General features: G+C 38.8%; 1 protein-coding gene across 1 annotated transcript; it reads left to right on the forward strand.

Moving 5' to 3' along the window:
* The first annotated feature begins 569 nt into the window (after positions 1-569).
* On the forward strand, positions 570-8,737 carry sypl1 (synaptophysin-like 1). The gene is made up of 5 exons (XM_069671107.1): positions 570-655; positions 5,435-5,553; positions 5,697-5,901; positions 5,990-6,181; positions 6,438-8,737. Exons 1-5 carry the CDS (start codon positions 584-586, stop codon positions 6,567-6,569), a joined length of 720 nt encoding a protein of 239 aa, XP_069527208.1. The 5' UTR covers positions 570-583; the 3' UTR covers positions 6,570-8,737.
* Positions 8,738-10,299: the final 1,562 nt, after the last annotated feature.

A 10,299-nucleotide genomic window follows, 5' to 3' on the forward strand; every position in this document is an offset into this window, starting at 1 on the left:
TAATTGGCTTGTGTTGTATCTGACAATAGTAGCGTTTGGTAGTTGGAGTTTTTCTCCAGCAATGAGAGGGAAATCAAAACTCTTTAAACAGTGTGGAACCCATCAGATGTGCCTTTTATTTTCATAGTCGTATCCTGTAAACACGTATGACGCCTTTTTCAAAAAAGTTAGACGTAATTTGGCACACTTTAGCCTACGCTCTTTATCTTTCACATTGCCTGCGTAATTTGCGCATCACTAAGCGGAGCGCTAGGTACTCGTTTTTCAAGATGCACTGCAAAAAATATCCCCCTTAAATCTTGATTTTCTTTCAATGACATTGTTTAAACTGTTTGAAATGCGCAAAACTGCAATTTCAGTGACGTAAATGATCTATGATGACGACGTTGTTCTTCGATTAAGTTGCTTTTGCGTTAAGTTGGATTTTAGGACTGATTTTGAGTAACTTTGGCTGGTCATTTTTTGCAGCGTCGGCAGTAACACCACGTCATTCAGCAAAAGAACTCCCCTTTTTCCTCCCTGTTGGTCCAACATCCACAGTTTGGGAACAACTGGATAAAGATTTGGGATCAGAAACACAGTAATGATGACCGGATTTCGGCTGAACTTCTCGCCGCTAAAGGAGCCTCTGGGCTTCGTCAAACTCGTGGAGTGGGTAAGTTACATGCATTGTCTGCATGTGTGTGTTGGAGTCTGTGTGTGTGAGAGAGAGAGAGAGATACCCAGAGGACAGGGAGGTTCAGCCCTTTGGTTTTCCCTTTTCCCGGCTAATTTTTACCCCTGAGAAAAATCCCTTAAGTAGCCTACACTATTTGGTTTGTTAAAACGGCATATAGCTTAAATATTTATAAAACACACACATACCAAATGTCCTCCATACAGCTTGGGCTTTATAAACTTTAGAAGAATTAATAAAATATATACATTAATTCACTTTAGTAATTCAAGCTTCAAACTTCAAATATTTAATATTCATACGTTAAAAAGTGTTAATGAACCTTGTTTGACTAAGAAAAGTAAACTAAAAGAACAAAATCATTATCATTTTGCTGGTTGCATGCCCTTCACATGCACACAGTTAGGGATTAATGCATCTCTCACTAATAATTTACCTCCGCATAACTGTGCAGGAGGTTGAGACACGCAGACTTTTCTTAAGGAAAGTCCAGTAATCATATCTGCTGTACATAACTGGGTCGCAGCGCAGCTACACTTTCTCTCAGCTGTTCTATTTTCTCATAAATCGCACAAAAACACGCACAGAGGAGCAGTAACACCCAGTCATCTGACTCAGGACCAGGCTCTATGAGAGAGTGTGTGTGTGTTTCACACTGTTTGCCTTATGTAACACACATATTTGTGATTCACAAGGGCCTGAATAATATATATTGTGTTATCTTCCATTGTATTCGCTGCTAGGAATATGTTATGTGCTACTACAGGGGTCCCAGCCCAACTAGCAGTTTGTAGATGCAGCGTTATAAAGCATCATTAAGCAGGCCCAAGACTTTGAAACTTCAAAGCTGGCTAAATCATTGAACAAACCAAGATTTAACTTAACTTGCTACAACAAAATAACAAAAACGAATACATGATGGAGATGTAAAAGCGCTAAATAAAAAGAAACGGTGAACATTTAACGCCTACGTTTGCATGAGTACGATTGTCCAATGCTCCATTTCAGGTTTGATAATTGAGTTGAACACATAATGTAGTTTAGTGTTCGAGTTAACCAAGTAAGTAAATTGCAGCTATTTAGACGAGTGTGTAGTTTTGAACAGTTCTTGAGACAAACAGGTATTTTGTAGATGTCACCCTTGTCTTTAGGAAACCTTAATGGCTTTTTTTTAGTATATTGTTATGATGTTCTGTAAACCAAATGAGAAAAAAAGTTTGTATGCTAATTAATAATGTAAAAAAATTCTACTTGCAGGCCTTCTCTAGTCTCACGTTTGTGCTCTGTAAATGTTCCAATAAGATACTGCATGTAGAATGCTGTATATCTGACTTTGAGGAAGCAGCAGTGAATGTGTGTTCGCCCACTTGGTTTTGGACATAAATAAAGCTACTGCTGTGAGAAATTGGAGGGTTTTCAGCCGGATGCCTTGACTATAATCCGTCCAACATTTTTGTCCAATGTCCAAAAGTAGTTTACTTGGTGCATGAGTTATTTGGCTGAAATGCTCATACCTCCCTTGATGTAATCTTTCACAGAGTAGTAAACAGGAAGGAGGGTTTGGAGTAACAAATGCTACAAGAAGGCCCCACGCTCACACGAAATGTTGAATATTGATGTTTAAGCCATTTCTCTCTTTTGGTAGTTGTGTCAATGCGAGATCTCTTAGTTTAATAGGCAATAGAGGCAACGATTTGTTTTCTGTTGGCTCATTTTCTATGGTTTGTATCACATATATGAACCTGTAAATGAACTTCTATTTCATGTGTGAGTTGTGTGCAAATCGACGATGATATCTCACAGCTTGGCTAGGAGTGAAGACAGCCTGTAGGGCCATTCGGAAGTCTCTGGAATGTCCATAAATTGATACTGAGGGAAATGCAGATGTCTGGCGTGCCACAGAATACCCAAAGGACTGCTGTTCGTCCGTAGTCTTTGGCAGGCGCCATGTTTGGGGAGGGTGCCACCTGTAGCGTTAAATGTGAACATAATCTGAAATTACAGTTTTTGGTCTGTGCTTTGTGTTACAGTTGTCCATGCTGCTGCTCTTTGACCTCGTAGTGGGACAGTGACAGTGTGAAGTGAGGCAAGAATGTGAGAGAAGTAGTTTACTTTGGTGTGTGTAGCCAAAAAAACAGGAAGTGGCAGCCAGTGACATCTGGAGCCACATCTGGAGAGAGGCCTCGAGGTGTGTGTGGGTGTGTAAGTAGATGTAGAGAACAGTGTGTGTGGATCTTGTGGTGTGAAGCTAAAGGCCAAAAGTTGAGGTGGCCCGTAGTAAGCATATTTTGAAGGGTGTTCTGCTGATGAAGCAGGATTTGAGGGGACCTTGTTTGGTCTCCTGATAGATGATAGGACTGTGGTTCATGTGATGTGCGGTGTGAATCTAATGCTGTTTTATAGTTTAAAACAATTAAATTGTTAGTCTAGATAATCTAAATTTTTATAACATTTTCTGATGTTTTGTCGGCCTTATTTTAACCTTAAAAAACTTGCAGTACAGAGACGTTCTTAAGTGGATCAATGTGTAATGGGAAAGTTGTTGCTCAGACCACTATGCAGTTTCTCTAAGCATCTTTTGGTTCATTTAGGTTGTTTACCCTCAGTTTAACTGTTTCATTTCGCTCTAACAAGTGTTGTATTTTGCAAAAGGAGCTGTCTTCAGTGCTAAGCTCTAAAAACAACACTGGAAACAACCTGCCCGGTACCAAACAGCATGCAGGCTATGTTAGCAACTAGCCTGTGGCCATATTGTAGCATTAAGAAGCTAAAGAGACACATATTTCCCTCAAGAGTTAATGAAGAACAAAATAGGGCTATAGTGAGAGAAAATTTAAAACTGACATTCATCAAGTGCCAAGAAACACTATTTTCGCTACTACTACTACTCGTGTCTGCTAGCAAACAAACAAGCCAACATTAGCTAGCATGATTAACAACTCAACTTTTGCAGCTATATTAGCTCATTATACAGGTTAAACACAAACCAAAATCAATTAATATATGATTAAGATGTATTTAATGGAAATTGGGATATTTTAACAGAATTCTGTTAGCTTCTGTGTTTCTGAATTTATAGTGTTCGTTTCCCGCAAGAGTTGAGCTAAGGGCCTGTTAGCTTAACTAGCTAACAGTCTCCAAACCCACATGATTTACCTTTCAAATGCTTTGTGAAACAAGACAGTTGTTCTGTGTGAAGTGAGATTATTTGATGTTGAATTTTTAAATTAGCGTTGAACTTTAGTACGGCTGTCCGTTGTTCTAAAAGGTTAAGTAAAGATGTGACAGACAGATACAGGAAGTTATGAATGTTGAGCGCATGACTGTGATACAAAGGTTTACAACACATTTCAAGCAGAACAAAATCTTCCTCTGCAGTGTATTGTGATTTATAGTGCATATTACAACGCCAAATCACCATAACCCACTAAGTATGAGTAAAGTGATGTGAGTGCGAGTCCAAATGACCTCAATACCCATGAATTACATGATCATTGTTTGGCCTGCTGCAGTTTTAGGGTTAAGCTCAGTGCCAGCCACCCTGACTAAAAGAATTTAGTATGTGTTGGTTTTAAGAAGAGTATTAGTGTCACATGGCCTACACACTGAATCAGATGCTTTCTGCCTCTGCAAGAAAGAATTCAAGAGCTGAATAGCAGCATTAGTGCAGCCATGTAAGCCACATTTTATTGTATTGTATCAGATAGCTGTTTTGTTAGCGGAAGGGCTACAGAATCTTCTCACAAAACATCAAGTTATAAGCGTTTCTTTCGTTCTGTTCGTCCCACGACAGAGACAAGAATGAAAAAAAATAGTACAAATAAAGACACCACTTCTTTTATCTCAACAAAGTAAGAAATTTGGTTTAGAAAGAAAAGCAAATAACTCAAGGAAGCTGAGATGTGAGTTTTATTTTCAGCTGTCTGTCAGAGTAAAATGTGGGCCATCTGTTGGTCCCTCTGCTCTTAACTGCTCATGTAATGGTTAAAGTTGCCAACTTTGTTTTGGTTGTGAATATCTGGTGACACTTTTAAACAATATTGTCCGAGAGTAAAGAAGAATGTAGAGAAGATCATGATAAAAACTCACAGTTTTTAGGCGTGACGTCACAAAATGCAGAAAACCTGTGTAAAACCTGGCGATCACATCAGCCTGCAAACTGAGCTGAGAGGCCTGGGGATTACTCCAACTTACTTTTACCTACAGATTTGAAACTTCACTTAATATGGACATCCCACATTGTAAAATTATATTTGTGTTTTAAAATGTGAAACAGCATAATAACCCCAATTTAAGGCTTTTCTGACATTTGAGGTTGATGTGTTCAACAGGCTCGGAGGAGTTATTAATGTCTAAAAAATCCCATTTCCTGTTGCGAGTAGGTGGTGCTATGACGTTAACTGTATGATGACTATACTGGCCGGGACTCTTATCATGCAGGTAACATTTGGGGCAGATTAGACATTGCATATGAGAGTTACAACAACTTCCTGTTTTTCGGCGAAAGCCTGAATTTGGGCCTTTTAACATTTAGACCAAGTTTGATATGAATGATGTAGCAGGCTTGTTCAGTTATTGACCCTGTAAGTTCAATAGTTCTGACATCATCGCAATATTAGACCTTTAAATATTCTGATTATCACAGCCTCCTCTTAACCAAATCTCCAGTGTGTTAAATTTCTTGGTTTTAAACTGGGTTTTCTCTCTGCATTCTCAACCATCTCCCTTAATCTGTCTCTCTTGTGTCCCTCCAAACAGCTCACGGCTGTATTTGCTTTTGGAAGCTGCGGCGGATTCTCGGGTAAGAACATCCTATCTGTTTTTTGTGGTGATGGCAGGAATGAAACCCTTAACGCCAACTTCCACTACCCATTCAGGTAAGACTGCCACACATATTCTTTTGAAATGCCAGTTTTTATGAGTTACATAATTGGTCATATTCATTATAGAACAGTATAAGAGGAATGGGTATCTATAAACAACGATAATGATGATTTTAACCATCTTGTGTTGTGGCCAGGTTGAGCCAGGTCCCACTGGTCGGGGGTAACACCACTATTTGTAACCAGTCTGTCTCGACGACACACATGGTGGGAGACTCGGCCTCCTCAGCGGAGTTCTTTGTGGGAATCGCCATCATCTGCTTCCTGCACAGCATGGCGGCTCTGTTGGTGTATTTAGGCTACATGCACGTTTACAAGAACTCTGAATTTGGACCCATTTTTGTGAGTATTGACCAGCTTTCCAACAGACAAATCATGCTGTAAAAACATTTGTAATGTGTTTAGCTGATGTAAACTCCATTGCTCCCAGGATTTTGTGGTCACAGCGATTCTGGTCTTTCTGTGGCTGGTGAGTTCGTCCGCATGGGCGAAGGGTCTGCAGAATGTGAAGTATGCCACGGACACTGAAGGCCTCAGCGCCACGCTGAGTCTCTGCAAGGAGAGCAACATCACCTGTGAGGTCACGGAGTACGCCAACATGCGGACCCTCAACATCTCTGTGGTGAGAACAAACGCAAACAAGCAAGAGGATTTGTTACACTTTTTAATTCCATTATGCAAGTCGCGATCATGAGACTCCGAGTAATAACACTTTGATTTTCCTTACACTGTTATCTGTTAAATACTTTCTGTGTCACAAGTCTGAAGCCAATTTGTTGGAATGAGCTAAATTGTGACCAGAGTGGCCGATAGAAAAATAATCCAAAATGTTGTCTCTTTTGAATGTGTCATCTTTTCTTCTGTTTGCATCGTTGCAGGTGTTTGGCTACCTCAACATGTTCGTGTGGGCGATCAACGCCTGGTTTGTGTACAAGGAAACTCGTTGGCACTCCCAGAAATTCTCCTCTCCACCCGGACCTGGAAGGCAACATGTCCCTGCATCCATCTAACATACAAAACAAGTACACACAAACTAAAACTTAAACTACAGAAATTAAACCACTCATACAACAGCCACAATTTGAGCACTTGCACATACAGTCACATTAAGATGAATAAAGATTTTAGAAGCATACAAAATGAAGGATAACGTCATCAGGTGTGCAGGGTTGAATTAGCATTTTGTACCCCAAAATGTCCCATCATTCCTTGCACCTTCATAGCATGCCTGAACCGATAATAGTTTTAAAATCATTGTAAATTTCCAAAAGATTTCCTTTTAAAGGCCGAAGCAGCCCTGCAGCAGAACAAAGCACAGGAGGAGAAATTATTATTGTGTAGATTAGTCTTTGCCATTTTTTATTGTTTTGTATACTATTGCCACACTAATGCAATAAGTATATCAAACACTTTTACAAGTGCCTTCCTTCCTGGGTGGTTTCTTATGCTTTACTAAGCAGATAAATGCACAAACAAGGACCAAATATGTTATATTTTTAAACCTGAGCTTTATAGCAGCATTATGATCTGTGAGCAATGAAGTTTCCTTTCTTCTCTGGTCCAGTTTCAGGACTAAACTTATGATTTTCTGATGAATGTGAGGTACTTTGAACACTCTGCTTATGACATAAAGGCAACAACAAGATTTAATTTGTAACATCTGCAGAATTTCTGCGATCAAGGAAGTCAAGGTACAAGAGAAAGTTGTCTGTAGTGCACTTTGAAGCATAATACTTTACACCATAAAGCCATATCAGGAAATTACATTTATTGTAGTTTTTCACATACAGTATATAGCATGAAATGTCATATGTTTTATTTACTTGCTTATTAATTAATTGGTTAAAGTCGAGATGAAACGGCATTTCGAGAGTATCTAGCTTCCGTATTGCGACGTACTTCCGAGTGAAACAGGACGTGGAGGCGGGACATATCATTAGAGGGATTTGATTTGATCGTTGAGAAGTGGGCGTAGACGGACGTTCTCCACAGCGCAGTAGCTAGCGAACTGACCGAGCGCTCTTGGTGCTCTGCGGCTAAATGTTGCAGATTGATTGACGGGTGGATGTCATGATATTATTGGTTGAAATTGGTTGGTACTAGCTTCCATAAGCACACGTGATATTTTGTTTTACAGGAAGAAAAAATGATTGGATTTTGATATAAGAATACGAAGAAATGATTTGACCTATATTGTCAAATAGATGCATAATATTACCGGGGATGTGATCTAAAAGGATTAAAATGACATTTTTCATTTCACCTCCACTTTAACTCACAGTTAGCCAATTTGCCCCCTACTGGTTGCTTACAGGTATTGCAAAGACAAAACGAAACTTGGGACTACTCGGTAACAAACCTGGAGTGCAGATTTCCTCCGTTCATGAAGTGATCAATCGTTGTGAAAATTCTGCACTAAGTTTCCTCAGTTAGGTCAATCTATGTAGACAAGGAGATCACTTCCAATCTAAATATCAGGAAGGTCGTTTTTGCACATTCATTGTATGAAGATCTTATTGCAACATGCACAGTGCACTTGCATGCTGCTTAGTACGCTTTAATGACGTCCTTTAAAGTACTGTGAGAGTGTGCATTCATGAAGAGTGTTTGAGCGCAGCCAAAAAACCTTTCAGTGTTTCTGTGTCCAAAGGTTTTGATTCATTTAGTCTCTTTTAAGGCTGTTGCCTCTTGTCTTCTTTTTATTTCAATTTTCATTCAGTTTTTTTTTTTAGCTTTTTAAGATTGTGTCATATATCCATGTGATGTAATATCTGTTATTTTGTTGTTCAAAATGGTCCATTTTGCTTTTTCATTGTCTAGAATTTTCTGTAAATCCTGCATGAGACACTAAACAGTGAACTGGTGTTGCGTTTTATTTTTTTTTGTGTGTGTATACTGATGATGAAGGTTTGTTTTTATTCTTTGCCTATAGCCTTTTGATATTATAAAAATGTGAGTGTGGTGAAACCATCTGAAACAAACGTGTGTGGTGTACTGGTTATGCCTCTGCACTCTTGTAATCATCATTCAACTATGGCTAAAGCTTTGTCAATGATTCCTATGCATTTAACCTGCCCGAGTGTCTTATTAAAGAAAGACATACATTCACTGTGTGACATGCACAATTTATTTTGTTTTTTCAATAAAAATGAATGGATTTTTCATTCTTTTTTGTGTGTGTAAACTTGTAATTTTTTTGTCAATTTCTAATCATTTTCTTGCCATCATTTAAGGCTCTAATTTTCTTTGTATTTCAGCCCATCTTTCCCTCTGATTCAACTGAAAGGGGACTTGATGCCATGTCATGTGATCCGAAGCGTGAAGCCACTGAATTATTTTGTTCTATTATACCAACAGACAGTCATTGATTTACAAAAGGGTGGGATATTTGTGTATGCGTCGTGTTAGACCCTTTTCTGAGACAAAAAGTTCAGATTAGTTTCATGTAAACTTTAACCAACACATGTTATGATTTGACTTCTGCATCCAGGGACATCTATGTGATCATTTCCAAAATATATATTTAAAAAGTGCATTTCTGCTTTCCGTTTAGCTGAAGTTTCTTTGTGGTTCAATATTTTAAAAGCATCATGTGACTGTAGGGTTTTATGGACCTGTTTGTTCAGGCTTTATTTTCTCTTGAAATGCAGGTACTATTTTCAGCCACAAGAGGTCAATGTAGTGCCATGAGCTTGACCTACTGAGCCACTTGGAGGTGCGAAACATCTTGGGACAATTTGTTTTGGTGACCAAGGATTTCAGACATTTTCATGTTGTAAACAACACTTCCTTTAGACTTTAGGCTTAGAAAATATCCGTTGTCTTCCTCACTCAATTTAAGATTTTTTGTTGTCATTGTAATATCTGGTAAATTATATAACTGATTGTAATGTAGGCTACATTTAAACCAGAAGAAATGTGAATTTTGCTGTGAAACCCACCACCAAGGTCACAAATGGCGCAAATAGAGTTTTAGTGTTATTTACATCCATTTAACTTCCCAGCTAGCTCTCATAGTACTCCAATTGCTTTCAATGATTCAGAGAGAGAGAGAGATCTCAGAGAGAAGATTTAAATCTACAGCTAGAACATTTATAGGTTAAAACAAGTGCCCATGCCTAACATCTCCACCCCAATCTAAAGCATAAGGATGGCATTTACAAAATACCCAGTTTCCACCTTTTTTGATTATAATGAAGAAGAATAAAGGGGGTTTGCCTTGTGCACTATGTCATTAATTGGCTGTACTAGTTGCATTCAGTGGATATTAAAAGTAAGGTCTTAATGTTTACAATTGCAACATGCAGATTCATCAGTTCATTATAATGTCCCCCATGCTTTACAAATATATTGGATGCTGTTGACCTTCTGCAATATTGACTGGATAGGGTAAGCTAATACCCACCTACCAATACCCATTTATTGACTTATTGACAGAGTTATACCCTGTGTTTTTGCTTCCTCTCGTTCGATATGCAAGTGCTATTTTAATTTTTAAAAAATAGCTTCTAATATTTTCTAACGCAACGTAATGTAACCTCCCCACAGCGAGAAACCTGTTAAATGTTAATTTGTTTTGGCCTCTACCTACATACTGAACTTTTGAACTCGTTAATAGCTCCCTCTCTGTCGCTCAACCTCTCAACCCTCCGACGGAAGCCGAACCGAGCCGAAGCCCGCCGACAGCGACGTCAGCATATCTCGTTCTTTCGTTTTTCGCCTGCTGCGTGCGAAGGAGAG

The sequence above is a fragment of the Semicossyphus pulcher genome, unplaced genomic scaffold (genome assembly GCF_022749685.1).
Source record: "Semicossyphus pulcher isolate SPU_LCO1_2020_fin unplaced genomic scaffold, fSemPul1.0.p SCAF_20, whole genome shotgun sequence".
Classification (NCBI taxonomy): domain Eukaryota; kingdom Metazoa; phylum Chordata; class Actinopteri; order Labriformes; family Labridae; genus Semicossyphus; species Semicossyphus pulcher.